The following is a 15,752-nucleotide window of genomic DNA, read 5'->3' as shown; positions in this document are numbered from 1 at the left end:
AATTGTAAAGCTTGTACAAGCCTAATCTCCAAAAGTTTGGGCCCTGGAGCAAGGCCCTTAACCCTCATTTACTCGCACTGTATTCATTCACTTTGCACTGCCAAATTTCACAAATGTAAATGTCTATGAAAAAATATTACAATCAAATTCAAATCAAATATCACAGGTATTGGCACTCCTACACCCCTGTTCCTGGAAGCAAACTGTTCATGTTTTTAATGTCAAACACAGTCATGGACAATTTTGTATCTCTAATTCACCTCACTTGCATGTCCTTCAATATACAGCCCTATTCCTGGAAGCAAAATGTAAAAGAAGCACATTTCCATTTATAATTTACATTTTAAAGCTCTAAGAAACATCATTTGCCTTAATAACCTCTAATAAGTTATTTATGTTATAAGTTATTAACTTCTCACACTTCTCCTGTGGAATCTTCACCCAATCCTCTGGTGCAAAAGCTTCTAACTCATTGCAGTTTGATGGCCTTCAAGTTACAACTGCTTTCTTTAAATCCTACCTAAGATTTACAGTATATAGGATTTAAATCTGGAGACTGTTCAGAATATTCCAGGACTGATTCATTAACCAAGCTTTGTTTGACTTGGCAGTGTGTTAAGATAATGTTCGTCATCACCAACATTCAGTTTCACCATAGAAAGCAGAACATTCCTCCTCAAAATGATGTGGTATTTTAGTGAATCCATTGTACGAATCACACAGTCAAGACTGTCAGTTCCTGCAACAACAAAAAAATGTCCCCACATCATCACTAATCCACAACCAAACTTGACTGTGGGGATAATGTTCTTCTGGGCATAAGCCTGACCTTTTTAGCACCAGACAAACTGCTGATCCATATGGACAAACAGTTCAAGTTTTGAATCGTCACTTCATACTCCATTCACACTGTGTCTCAGAACTCTGCAGACCTATTAGAATTTCTTCTGGTGTATTCTAGTTAACCCTTTTTTGCTTCTCGGTCAAATGTGGTGTGTCGCCTCACATCAAGAAGATCCCCAGGTGGGGCGGTCTGGGACCTTTCTGTGTGGAGTTTGCATGTTCTCCCCGTGTCTGCGTGGGTTTACTCCGGGTGCTCTGGTTTCCTCCTACAGTCCAAAGACGTGCAAGTGAGGTGATCTGGAGATACTAAATTGTCCATGACTGTGTTCGATATAACCTTGTGAACTGATGAATCTTGTGTAATGAGTAACTACCGTTCCTGTCATGAATGTAAACAAAGTGTAAAATATGACGTTAAAATCCTAATAAACAAACAAACAAATGTGGTGTGTGTACATGTTTTTTTTTTCATTGTCCTGATAAAATTGCTAAGGCTTCTGGGTTAATTGTTGGGCTTTCGTCCATGGCCAGGCAAGTTTACTGCTGCCATAAGTTTGGGATACTCCCAATGATGTCTCTAGGAATGATCGTGGGAATCTTCTTATACCTGTCGCCCCTTTGGTATAATGAAATGAGCTTCTCGCTCAGCTTTTGTGACAGGTACTTAGTTTCCACCATGGTTGCAACTCTCCTTAAACACTTGAATCTCTGGGTGGTGTTTAAATAACTAATCACTGCTGATGCACATAAAAAGATCCTTGATTTAATGGTTTAATCAGTCTTTGTTCATTTGCTGTGTCATTCAACTGATAAAGACTTTGTTTTAAACAGAATCTAGCATTGCAGAAGAGTTTAGAGTTATAAATCCTTACTTTCTTAGGGACGGTTGAATATTTCCAATTGCAAATCTTCAATATGTGAATGAATACCTTAATTAAATGTATATGATCTTAAATTACATGATACACATTAATGCTGAGCTCGACACAGAAACAACTTACAGTTTGACAACAACAGTATGAATAACAAACAAGAACGCTCAAATTTCCCATTACTCGGCTTATATACGATGACACCCTCATCACAAACACTTGACCGCGATGCTGTGTAGGCATTCAACTGTGTGTGTATTAATACCTACACAACCTGGAAGGGCCATCCCCAGAACTATAGGGTTATTTAGGTAAAAGGGTACACGCAGGGGTACCTCGTCACTTTCTGCACACGAGGAAGTAATGAACGTTGTATATAACCAGGCTATAAGAGGAAGCTGACAAAGTGTGACGTCTAATGACGTCCACGTTACTCTTCACCTGCTATAAGGAATAATTCAAAACAACATGTGGTACTCCGGCAATGCACAAGTGGTCCATCGTCTGCAAGCCTAAAATTACAAATCGGTTAAAAGAATTCGGCTATATTTACATCCCTGATTGCAGATCATCTTAGAGACCTCGACATTATAGAGCACTTGTGGTAAACAAAACAAGACGGATGGTTTATTGGGAAGACAGTACAACTGCTCTCATTTTACAGATCTCTACACTTGCAGAGCTGCAGTGGGATGATGTTCCATACATATTAATCTTTTCAGATCTAGAACAGTGTCAGATGTTCCTCAGATCCTAATAAATATGATTATTTGGACAGCTGGGCTCTGATCCCAGATCAACACTGTTATTTCAATATGCTTTGAAGTTTTAAATGGCAAAAACACAACCAGACCGAGCCATTAATCACTGTTAGTGCATCTCAGCAATGCATCTGTCCCTACGGCTTACAGAGCAGTGTGTTCGAAGCCTAACAAGAGTCTCGTGATGACATGAACAGCGTCTCTGGACTGCGCAATACTAAGGAAGCTTAAGTAGACAAACACAGAATTTACCCAAATATTAAATGCAGGGAAACATGACGACTAACAGATGAAACATGTAAAACTAAAAAGAAACTTTGGCTTTATTCAAATTCTGAATACTAGTTATCAGATTACCCGGACTCCTACAAACCACAGTTTTGAACAGCTGATAGTAGTTTCAAATTAAACTAAAGCAGAGATTTGGATATCTCTCTCTCACACACACACACACACACACACACAGAGAGATGTATTTTGTGCTGAAATCTGACCCTCATGAACATAATGTCCACTCCAGCAGTTGCATATGTACAGGCTAAGTGTGACAAATTTCCGTGTAACTCTGTATTATGCAAAATGTTGCACATCTGACAAACAAGAAAGTACTATGTGTATAAATCATTTAAACAGTAAATAGATGACGCTGGTCCACCACCACTGAAATTTGAGCTTGAATCAACCAGCCAAGCACCTACACAGACATGATTGGCTGTTAATCATTTAACATTAATCACTTTTGCTGCAATTGCGGCCTCTGCTGGCTGGTCAAAAGTGCCTGCACAGAGGCGGTGAATTATGGAGATCAGTGCGTGACTCTCAGATCGTGGTACTGCTCTGTATGTGAAAGCATAAAAGAAGTGGAGTCATAGCTGCACATGTTGGATGAGAGTAGGTCAGGGTAGTGGACTGCAGCAGTAAAGGATATACAACTGGGTAATTGAATATGACTAGATAGGGAGAAAAAAGAAGAACCTCAGAAATAGAATGTTTTATCTTGTATTTATTCATTTCCCCCCTTTTCCTTTGTTGTGTCCAATCAAAGCCTCACTCTCATCTCTGCCACCACCCTGATCCCTGATCAAAAAGAAGAAAAGGTTGAGAGTGTGCATATTTATTTGATTTGCATGTTTGGCTGTAACGGATCGTTTGCTTGTGAAGCCCCGCACCTGAAAGAATTCTAAATGAACCCAAACGCAGGCTGCTGTACCAAGGTAGAACAATAATGTACCTAAAAAGCCACTAACAAAAAACATAAGGTGGCCAAAATAACGAAAACAAAGCAACAAGTATAAGGCACAAAAACATTTGCAGAACGCAACAGAGAAAGTGGATAGAACAGGGATAGCACAGAACTAAGAGCTGGTTGTCACAATATGACAGGCTGTGACAACCCAGTTCTCATGAAAAGAGAAAATGAAGGAAACCAAGAACCAATTGAGGTGGCAATGACTGATTCGGCACACAATCCCATCGGTAGATCTCCACAGCAGGTGGGCTTGTTACAGGTATATCTCGTAACAATCTATAAACATGATAATATACAGTTGAGTCACATCATTATGACCACCAGCTGATATCCAGAGTAACCGCCGTGTGCAGCACGGACAGCAGCTAGACGGGCTGGGATGGACGCAATTAGGTCCTGGTAGGTCGTCACAGGTATCTTGAGCCATGCTGACTGCAGTGCGTCCCACAGCTGCTGGAGGGTGCGTGGGGAAGGATCCATAGAGCAAACACCACAATTAAGGTGTTCCACAGATGCTCAACTGGGTCCAAGTCTGGGGAATTAGGGGGTCAGGGTAGTACTTGGAAGTCTTGGTCATGCTCTTCCAACCAATGTCGGACATCTCTAGCCGTGTGACAGGTCGTATTGTCTTGCTGGAAGATCCCATCCACTCCAGGGAAGACAATTTTATCCATGGTACTTTCACCCACGACAGCAACGAGGGATGTACTGTATGTGCAGACAGCCTATCACACACCTTATATACCCACAAGGCCAGCACACGAAACGTAACTTCCTTCATGAGCTACGCGCTGCTGTCATTGAAACTAGGCAGTGGTCATAATAATGTGACTCGACTGTGTATGCTTGCAGTTCATTTCACACTGCTTACAGTTTATATTTAGTTTAACAGTGCAGCTGCTTATATCAAAGACATTTATACAAGAGTAAAGAAACTTCAACCATGTCTTGGCTAACCAGCAAGCTGAAAAATAGGACAAACATTTAATGTTTGGTCTAAAAACATAAAATGTTTGTCTTATATGTCTGATATCTGCTTCTCTTTCAAAAAAACAGCTAAAGATCCACATTTTTCTTACTGCTTTTCCTGATAGGTCATTTTAATTTGCTTATATTCGTTTTATTACTATACACTGATCAGCCATAACATTAAAACCACCTCCTTGTTTCTACACTCGCTGTCCATTTTATCAGCTCCACTTACCATATAGAAGTACTTTGTAGTTCTACAATTACTGACTGTAGTCCATATGTTTCTCAGCAGGCTTTGTTAGCCCCCTTTTATGCTGTTCTTCAGTGGTCAGGACCCACAGGACCCCCACAGAGCAGGTATTATTTAGGTGGTGGATCATTCTCAGCACTGCAGTGACACTGACATGGTGGTGGTGTGTTAGTGTGTGTTGTGCTGGTATGAGTTGATCAGACACAGCAGTGCTGCTGGAGTTTTTATACCGTGTCCACTCACTGTCCACTCTATTAGACACTCCTACCTGGTTGGTCCACCTTGTAGATGTAAAGTCAGAGACGATCGCTCATCTATTGCTGCTGTTTGAGTCGGTCATCTTCTAGACCTTCATCAGTGGTCACGGGATGCTGCCCACGGGGAGCTGTTGGCTGGATATTTTTGGTTGGTGGACTATTCTCAGTCCAGCAGTGACAGTGAGGTGTTTAAAAACTCCAGCAGCGCTGCTGTGTCTGATCCACTCATACCAGCACAACACACACTAACACACCACCACCATGTCAGTGTCACTGCAGTGCTGAGAATCACCCACCACTATGGGGGTGTCTGCGCTAAATGTTGTTAAATGTTACCAGGGGAAAATGACCCATCTTTACATTATAACATAACAATCTGGCAACCAAACCAGTATTACTCCGACATCTTACTGACTAATATAACAAATAAATGAGTCTTGGTTTTCTGTAACTGCTGTTGTGCATTAATGACTCGGCTGTATCGCTTTACTTACTGGAAAACATTGGGCCCAAACACGGTTGCCAGGTTGAGAGCAGTCATGCGGTTGTGGCACTGCTGTTGTTCAACCTCAGTAAGGAAGTGGCACAGGTAGCACAGGACACTGTAGTGAACAGGCGGCAACTGCAGCAGGAGCTTCTGCACATTCCTGCTAAAGTCGTCCTCATTACAATCTACAAAACATACAAGCAAACTCTGTGTCATTGCTCCTCAAGATGGAGCTCATGAAAAGACAATGGATATACACTGATCAGCCATAACATTAAAACCACCAGACATTGTCCATGTTATCAGCTCCACTTACCATATAGAAGCACTTTGTAGTTCTACAATTACTGACTGTAGTCCATCTGTTTCTCTACATACCTTTATAGTTTGCTTTCATGCTGTTCTTCAATGGTCAGGACCACCACAGAGCAGGTATTATTTAGGTGGTGGATCATTCTCAGCACTGCAGTGACACTGACATGGTGGTGGAGTGTTAGTGTGTGTTGTGCTGGTATGAGTGGATCAGACACAGCAGCGCTGCTGGAGTTTTTAAATACCGTGTCCACTCACTGTCCACTCTGTTAGACTCTCCTACCTAGTTGACCCACCTTGTAGATGTAAAGTCAGAGACGATCGCTCATCTATTGCTGCTGTTTGAGTCGATCATCTTCTTGACCTTCATCAGTGGTCACAGGACGCTGCCCACGGGGCGCTGTTGGCTGGATATTTTTGGTTGGTGGACGATTCTCAGTTCCGCAGTGACAGCGAGTTGTTTAAAAACTCCAGCAGCGCTGCTGTGTCTGATCCACTCATACCAGCACAACACACACTAACACACCACCACCATGTCAGTGTCACTGCAGTGCTGAGAATGATCCACCACCTAAATAATACCTGCTCTGTAGTGGTCCTGTGGGGGTCCTGACCATTAAAAAACAGAGTAAGAGCAGGCTAAAAAAGTATGTATAGAAACAGATGGACTACAGTCAGTAATTGTAGAACTTCAAAGTGCTTCTATATGGTAAGTGGAGCTGATAAAATGGACAGTGAGTGTAGAAACAAGGAGGTGGTTTTAATGTTATGGCTGATCAGTGTACATATTAGAGACATAAATATCATTCTGTACATGACATTAAGAAGCAATCAGGCCTCCACTCCCGTCTTTAAAAATAATGATTACTTATGAATGAAACAAACATAATATAGAAAATTCTGGATTACAGGGCATTATATCACTGCAGCCTCACATACACCTAGATTCAACTAAGAGTAGTTAAATCCGAAGTAATAGATGACCCAGTAAAGATTGAAGACCTTTCTGACCAGTTTCTGATAGTGATTTAGAGAGGGCGATAATAGGCTAAATAAAGTATAAAGTACTTAGTTAAAATAAAGCAATAAGCCACGAGAGACCGTGCGTTACTGTGATTTTAGCACGGGGGATGACGTTTTTGGCACGACACGAAGCGGAGTGCCTAAAACTTCTTTCCCTTGATAAAATCATAGCAGTAACGCACGGTCTCGAGTGGCTTATTGCTTTTATAAAACGGCGGTCAACATAAAATATAATAAATACAACAATGTTTAATTCATAAATGTATTTATTGTAGAGATGGGACGATCGATCGGCTATGAATCGGTATCGGCCGATTTTTAATCAAAATATGCTATCGGCGATCGGCCGATATCTCCTAAAAGTAGCCGATCCGATCGTGTGATATATAAAGATCACGTTAAGTTAACAGCTCAGTGGATCGATCCAGACGCCAACCATCACATCACCATTTATCAACCATCGTACAGAAACCACAGTGAAAGCTCTCCACCTAAAATAACATCATTAACGTTGTGCATCATACATACGATGTAATTTTGCTGATTGTAATATTTACTTTAAAAAGATAATTCAACCCGGTCACATCTGAGTCGATTCTATCAGCACGTTATATAAACTCCTGGTTCACTTTGGTAAATCGTGAGCGGTTCTTACTTGTGATGTAGATGAGAACAGAAAATGTTACAGAGCCAATCAAAGGCAAAAGTTTATTCATTACCAAATTCGTTAGTTCAGGATCATCTGCTGAACTTTTAGCTCCTTAGACGGAACGAGTCTGACGGTCGGTTACAGATCTGTGGTAATAGCAGTTTAATGAAGCTTTTTAATGTAAGAGAGTCACACAGAATGTTCTGTAGTAGCTGGTGTTTATTTAAAACCACGACATTTAATTAATAACAGTAAACACGGAGAGATAACTGAGAAGAGAAACTTACGCTTGGCGAAAAATGAATCGACTCATGAATCAATGAATCACTTATAGCGATACTGTGAACAAAGCGTCTCTTCTAAGGGCACACACACACACAAACACACACACACACGCGCGCGCTGCTCCGGTTTATCTTCACTGTGAGGCTCTTTTTAAGTTTATTTATTTTATTTACTGCTAAACCCCCCCCAACCCCCCCTCCCCCCGATCGCAATCGGAATCGGTGCCAAAAACCCCGATCGGCACATCTCTAATTTATTGTGTATAAACTTACAATAAAGCATTCTTCCGCGACGCAAAATAGTTCGATTAACAGTGTTGCTAGGCAACATGAGGGCAAAAATAACATTAACTTTTTCTATTCAGTGGCGTATTAATATGGAATGATGTGAGGCGGTCATAGGTGTGCGTTTATCGGGGATTTTACAACGGCTTCGAACGCGGCTCAGCCAATCAGATTTTAGGACCGGAACTATCCGTTTTATAATACTAAATAAAAGTACTCATGTCTTATTTTTCTTATTATTATTATTATTTAATTATTATTATTATTACTTATTCATTGTCTGTTTTACCAGTGCAGTATCTAGGTGCCCTTAAGTCAATTCTGACCACGGGCAACTATATAAATGGTGTTTCTTTAGAAAATCTTGTCTTCTGTTTGGGTCTTCAGACTTTAATTCCTTGTCCATAATTTCTCTAGTTGTGTACATGGACACATTATGGGGAAAAAACAACTATTAAGAAAAGAAAATTAGGCTACATTATGGTAGCTTACTTTCAGTCAGATTCCTGATTATAATTTGTAAATATGTGTGATCTTGAATGACTAGCCAATGGTTATGCATGGAAATAGAGCACAAAGTGTCTGCCTGTAAAGTTTGGATTCACATTATATACACAAGAGTGAAGCTGAAGCTGGTACACAAGAAGGATTTTAGTTATAAGATAATGATTTAAACCCACAACAGTGCACAAGTGTGTGCTGCTGAGGTTTCAGTGTTTCTGTGTGGCATGTGAGCCTTACCATAATGGAGCTTAATGAGTTTGCTGTGGATGGAGGAGTGGATGAGGCCCTCTGGCAGCTCTCTCAGGTATTGCTTCAGCAGCCCAGCTGCAGTGCACACCTCGGCCTCCTTCTCAAAATCCAGCTCCTCTCCACTGTCCAACCTCTGCTTCAAACTCTCCACTGCTCGCACACTGGCGTTCACACGGAACAGACCCTCCTGCTGCAACCCTGAGAGTACGAGAAAAAGAGACGCCGACATCGTAGTAAGAGTTTTTATAAAGTCAGGACAACGCAGTCGATCAGCCGCTACATGTTAGTGTAAGAAATTCAGGGCTCTTGCCACTCAGGTGGCTCAGCGGTAAAACACACGCTAGAACACCAGAGCTGGGTTCCCGAATACATCGTATCAAGTCTCAGCTCTGCTCTGCCTGCCGGCTGGGCTGAGCTGCCACATGAACAACGATTGGCCTGTTGTTCAGATAGGGGTGGGATATTAAGCCGGATAGGGTCTCTCTCAACACTAACGCAACTACGACCTCTGCTGGCTGATCGATGCCGCCTGCACAGAGACGAGGAAAAGAGTGCCGTCAGGGTGTGTCTCTCCGTACACAGTGCTGATCCGCATATGCACTCGTCAAGTCTAGGTGAAGATGCATACGGCTGCTGCCCACGTGTCGGAGGGGGCGTGGATTAGCCTCGTTCTCCTTAATCAGAGCAGGGGCGGAATTGGTGGAGAGGAATCATGACACAATCGGGCAATTTGACATGCTAAAGATGGCATGACTGTGAGGTGACTGACAACCTGGACTAGTGTTTTCTCGACAGACAGCATGGTGACACCGCTGGTAATATGGGTGTTTCTAAGGTCTTGGGTTTGATCCTGGTTTTTAATTAATGTCTGTGATCTCCCAGTTTCCATGTTAGCTTCTTCCAAATACTTCAGTTTCCTCCAGTAATCTGGAAGGCTACACCAAATTAACCCTATAGCAATAAAGAGGGTAATAAAGGCAGCATGAACAGTGAACAGAGACAAGGATCAAACCCAATTCAATTTCACGATTCATCTTATACATGATAGTCTAATGCTGTAAAAATGATATTAAACTGCACGCTAAAGAACAGAGTAATTTCAGGTAAGCATGCTGCTGTTACTACAACAGGACAATATTATGCTTTAATGAACTAAGTCTCCTTATATTGGACTACTAGATTACATCAATAAAAATGTCACACCAGTAGAATTAGACATTATTATACCGCCACCCAGAGGAGAAATGATGAACTTTACCTCTTGTGATACTAAATACTAAATAAATCATTTGTAGTTTAAGCTCTGAGTTAATTCCAATGTTCAGCATCTCTGCAGCTACATTTTTATTAGTCGAGATTTTTATTGATCAAAAATCTGTTACTATTGCAACTACAGTGTCGCCTCACAGCAAGAAGGTCCTGGGTTCGATCCCCAGGTGGGGCGGTCCGGGTTCATTCTGTTTGGAGTTTGCATGTTCTCCCTGTGTCTGCGTGGGTTTACTCCGGGTGCTCCGGTTTCCTCCCACAGCCCAAAGACGTGCAAGTGAGGTGAATTGGAGACACTCAATTGTCCATGACTGTGTTCGATATTAAACTTGAACTGATGAATCTTGTGTAATGAGTGATTACCGTTCCTGTCATGAATGACGTTAAAATCCTAATGAACAAAAAGTGTTCACAGACACACACGGAAATTAATACATGAAAGATGAAGTCCTAATAAGTTGAATGATACAGCAAATTAACAAAAACAAATGAATGTACAGTATTTTGGAGAAGCAGGACATTTTGTTAATGCATCCATGTCACAATTATTCAACATACATACAGCGGATATGAAGTAAAAGTTAATTTACACCCCAGTTAAAATGGCAGGTTTTTGTGATGTTAAAAATCTGAGAGATAAATACTATAGTTTCAGATTTATTACCAACTTGCTCATTCCCAAATGTGACCCATAATATGTGCAATAAAAAACAAACTTAAAAATTATTTAGAGAAAGAAAAATAACAATAAAATAATGTAGCTGCATAATTGCACACACCCTCTTATATGTGGGATGTGGCTGTGTTTTGAATAAAGACTTTACATTTGGGATGAGGTTAAATACCAGTCAGTGACACCTGTCATTCATTAAAGTGTTTCTAACCTCATATAAAGTTCAGCTCTTTCAGTAGGATGTTCCTGACGTTTACTTAGTTGCATTAATGCAGCGCTAAAGGGATCTCACTGTTGAAAAGGGGACGGCACAGTGGCTCAGTGGGTAGCACTGTCGCCTCACAGCAAGGTTCGATCCCCAGGTAGAGCGGTCAGTTTGCATGTTCTCCCTGTGTCTGCGTGGGTTTCCACCCACAGTACAAAGACGTGCAAGTGAGGTGAACTGGAGATACAAAATTGTTCATGACTGTGTTCGATGTTAAACTTATGAACTGATGAATCTTGTGTAATGAGTAACTACCTGTTCTTGTCATGAATGTAACCAAAGTGTAAAAGATGATGTTAAAATCCTAATAAATAAATAAATCAACATTGTTGAAAGGTATCATGCAGGAGAAGGGTATCCAAAATAAAGTGAAGGCCTTAAACACAGTATACCATGATTTTATTTTTGTTTATTAGGATTTTAACGTCCTGTTTTACATTTTGGTTACATTCATGACAGGAACGGTAGTTACTCATTACACAAGATTCATCAGTTCACAAGTTTATATCGAACACAGTCATGGACAATTTTGTATCTCCAATTTACCTCACTAGCACGTCTTTGGACTGTGGGAGGAAACCGGAGCACCCGTAGTAAACCCATGCGGACACGGGGAGAACATGCAAACTCCACACAGAAAGGACCCGGCCCGCCCCACCTGGGGATCGAACCCAGGACCTTCTTGCTGTGAGGTGACAGTGCTACCCACTTAGCCACCGTGCCGCCCCAGTATACCATGGAACACAGTGAAGGTGTCATCAATAAGTGGATAAAATCTGGCACAACAGTGACATTACCAAGAAATAAACATCCCTCCAAAACTGATAAAGAGACCGAGAACAAAACTGGTCTGGGAGGCTGTCAAGAGGCCTACAGCAACACTGAAAGAACTGCAGGAATTTCTGACAGATACCGGTGGTGTACTACATGTGACAATGTCTGTATTCTACACGTCTGGGCTGTGGGGTAGGGTGGCAAGACGGAAGATGGAAACCAGGCGCAGGAGACTTTCAAGAAATGGCGACGCAGACAGGCATGATTCTGTAACCATGCCTAGTTGCTGATCTTCACGACAGGTGGTCCCGTTACAAACAGTATATATAATCTACATTGTGCTGTTCAGTTTTAAATATTGTCTATTAGTGTCTTTTTTAATAATTAAATTTGACATTGTGTAGCTCATATATTAGATTTCTTTACATTTTCAGCATTTAGCAGAAGCTTTTATCCAAAGCGACTTACAATATTGTGACAGTGTACAATCTAAGCAATTGAGGGTTAAGGGCCTTGCTCAAGGGCCCAACAGTGACAACCTGGCAGTGGTGGGGCTTGAACCGGCAACCTTCTGATTACTGGACCAGTCCCCTAACCACTAAGCTACAGCTGCTTTACATGTATGTAACATTTTCGTATGCCATTGTAATAAGCTCTCATATTATGAATAGTCTATTATCACTGCACCTTACTCACCATGCTGTCTCAGGTACTCCACCATGCCTCTCAGGACCGAGGGCACGCCGTCATTTACCAATCCTTGATCGCTCAGTTCAATCAGGGAAACACCAAATGCCCTCTGACCTGTCTTGTCCCCCGAGGTGTTGAGGGTCGGCAGGTTTTTCAGCATGGGCAGCTGCGCCATTCTCTTCATGTCCTCCCTGATCCTGATCTGCACCGCTGCCTTGTTGTGCTTAGAGAAACACAAAAGAGGAGAGAAATCAACCACGGGTACAGTCAACTTCTGCCACATTATTGCTGATTCTGTTCTGTCAAGAGCCTCTGCAGTGACAGGGCAACAAAACACAGTGGCATGGGAAGTGCAGGGAGGGCATGTGTTTCTGCAGGGATGTGTTTCTGTTCAGGGCTCCTGTTGCTGCGCACCTGTAGCTAAGGGAGTCGGCTAAAGCAAGCGGCGACTTATCAAAAAGAGAAGAACTGACAGCTAAAGCAAGCAGTGACTTATCAAAATTAAAGGACAGGTGACTGAGTCTGGATGGATAAAGAGGGAAAGCTGTTTGGCAATATATGGAAAGCAAACAGAAGCTATTCAAATAAATCATAAAATACGGCACGTGCACTTGTTACCACACAAAAAAATGGGTTTTAATTTCTAAAGCTAAAATAAAAAGCCTTTTTAAGCTTGCTTTTTGTAGAGGATGTGTTTACTTATTTTATCTTCTAAAATCATTAAAACATGGAATTTGACCATAGGTGTCCAATCATTTGCATAGGAGTTCATATGACCACATCATTACTGCACAAAAATAGAATTCTCTATTTTATATATGTTTATATACGTTTTCATTAAAAACCAAACATATTGGGTAACCTAACATCATTGAAGCCAAACATTATTGAAGCTGCTACATCATACACAATTCTAAATAAATTAATATTTTTTTAAATATATTTCTCCTCCGAGCATTAACACTGAGAAGTTAAAATCCTAACAACACTGCTAGACCTGCTGCACCTGCAGTACAACAGACACAACCCTGTTACTACCATGCTAGTGTCCTTGCAGTGCTAAAATGGCTCATTTCATTTTCATCTACCACCTTCATTCTGGTTTTCCACCAGGAAACACTGGACACAAGACAGAAATACCCTGGACAGGGTGCCATTCCATCGCGAGATTGGGCCACGCCTCACCCTTCTCTCAAATATAGCCAATCCTGTCTGAGTAGACACCCGCGGGTGTGAGCATTTTTACCCTCAACTCCATTTACCATCCTAGTTTACGCCACCCGATTAATTTGTCTAAAGTTCCAAACTGTTTTGAAGTTTTGAGAAAAATACATTATATAGACCTACCAATTACAAATAGTTAAGTGTAGCTGTTCTTTAAAAGGTTTTTTTTAGGTAAATCATTGAAATACTTTTATTAGAGGCAGCGTGGTGGTGAAACAGTTAGTGTGGGTGCTGAAGAGCAACCAGGTTTGGACCCTGGTTTAAACCTCACCTTGTCACTGACTAAAAAAAGCTTCTGACATGTCTTGTTGTCTCTTCAAGGGTTTCCTGTGAGTATCTCGTTTTTCTTCATTGTGCTACACAAACAAAATACTGTTTTACAGCAGTTGGTCCGGATACTTTAAATTGCCTTTAAGTGGTAACTGGTGACCTGTTAAGGGTGTATTCCTGCCCTACTCCCAGTGTTTTGGGTAACCTCTAGGTCCACTGCAACCCAAGATGAAGCAGTTACTTTAGATAAATGAATGCATGTGTTTTATTAATATGTGCTTATTACTCTTGACATTATCTGGATAGTGACAATTTGTGTTTAAGAACAAATTATTTTTAAAGCTCTGCCAAACTATTCAACTGAATATTTACAGCCATAAAATGTATATAATGCTTGCATTTTAATATGTATAATTGTATGTTTAAAACATAAACTAAAACTATAATTGTATTTAGCTTTCACATAACCAGCTAACTCTATACATGCAGATCCATTACTGACTACTGTGTAACCGACATAAGAGGCTAAATACTAAGACAAGCTATTAACCTTAAATCATCAGAGTTTGCTTAGATTTAGATGCTTTTTTCTATATTTTCCCCCAAATTTGCTCTCTAGGAAAATTTATATCTTTAAGTGTTTGAACATCTCACAGACCAGCGAGAGAATAATGAGCGTTGTTTCCATTTAAACGCTACTAAAGGACTAAAACAGATGTATTAATTTCACGTTTATATTACTTACGGCTATGACCTAATTCCGAGTAATAATAAACATTTATAAGCGTTTTTTGCAAAGTAAATCCTCTGGTAGATCAGTCATAGCGCCGTCGTTGTAATTGGGAGTCGATTCCAGATAAGAATCATTTCCCTTTAAAAGACAGTAGAGAAAGAGAGCCGACCTCAAAGATTCGGTTCATTCATTCGACTCACGTTCGCGATACTACAGAATGTTCCCTTGATGCTAGCTCCTGTTAGTTTTGCTTATTTCGTTGCTAAGAGTTGTTGTAAAATAAATGTTTTAATTAATAAAGACAACTTGAGGTTTCAGCTAGTGCTATAAAGTGAGTTAATCACACCAGATGATTTAGAGAACTCCGGATTGGTATTTATAATCTAACAGCTAGTCCACGGCGTCTAGAGTCAATTGTAGTCTGAAATATGATTCAGTGGAATCGACTCTCATAATTAACTCTAAACCCAGTAACTTATGAGGTTGAATTGGAGTCGAATCCACAATTGCTGTGATTAAGTAATTATTCCACAATCAAACAGCTTTGTAGCTGAAGTACATTTACTGCATTTATCAGCAAATTAGGATTTTTTTTATTTATTTACAGTGCTCATGGAATACAATACAATACAAGCAATTGAGAGTTAAGGGTCTTGTTCAAGTGCCCAATGTTGACTTAAACCAGCCACCTTGATTAGTGCTCACAGAATACAGAACAAGCTATTGGAAGTTAAGGGTCTTGCTAAACTGTGGGGCTCGAACCAGCAACCTTTAAATAACTAATCCAGTACTGTTCTGCTATTACCGCAATTAAATACAGTATAATCTGGACAAGGTAACACATTTACCTACAAAGTTAT

The 15,752-nt window shown here is 40.7% G+C and overlaps 1 protein-coding gene across 1 annotated transcript in view; it reads right to left on the bottom strand.

Moving 5' to 3' along the window:
* fam13a (family with sequence similarity 13 member A) overlaps window positions 1-15,752 on the bottom strand; it is a 108,303-nt gene that overhangs the window by 86,022 nt on the left and 6,529 nt on the right. The window contains exons 2-4 of the mRNA XM_062996241.1: window positions 12,672-12,888; window positions 8,986-9,195; window positions 5,699-5,876 (exon numbers count right to left, since the gene is read on the bottom strand). Of these exons, the coding sequence (XP_062852311.1) occupies window positions 5,699-5,876; window positions 8,986-9,195; window positions 12,672-12,888 (605 nt within the window). The remainder of the gene's footprint in view (window positions 1-5,698; window positions 5,877-8,985; window positions 9,196-12,671; window positions 12,889-15,752) is intronic.

This window comes from Trichomycterus rosablanca, chromosome 5 (assembly GCF_030014385.1).
Source record: "Trichomycterus rosablanca isolate fTriRos1 chromosome 5, fTriRos1.hap1, whole genome shotgun sequence".
Lineage (NCBI taxonomy): Eukaryota > Metazoa > Chordata > Actinopteri > Siluriformes > Trichomycteridae > Trichomycterus > Trichomycterus rosablanca.
This window is presented reverse-complemented; position numbering and strand designations above follow the sequence as displayed.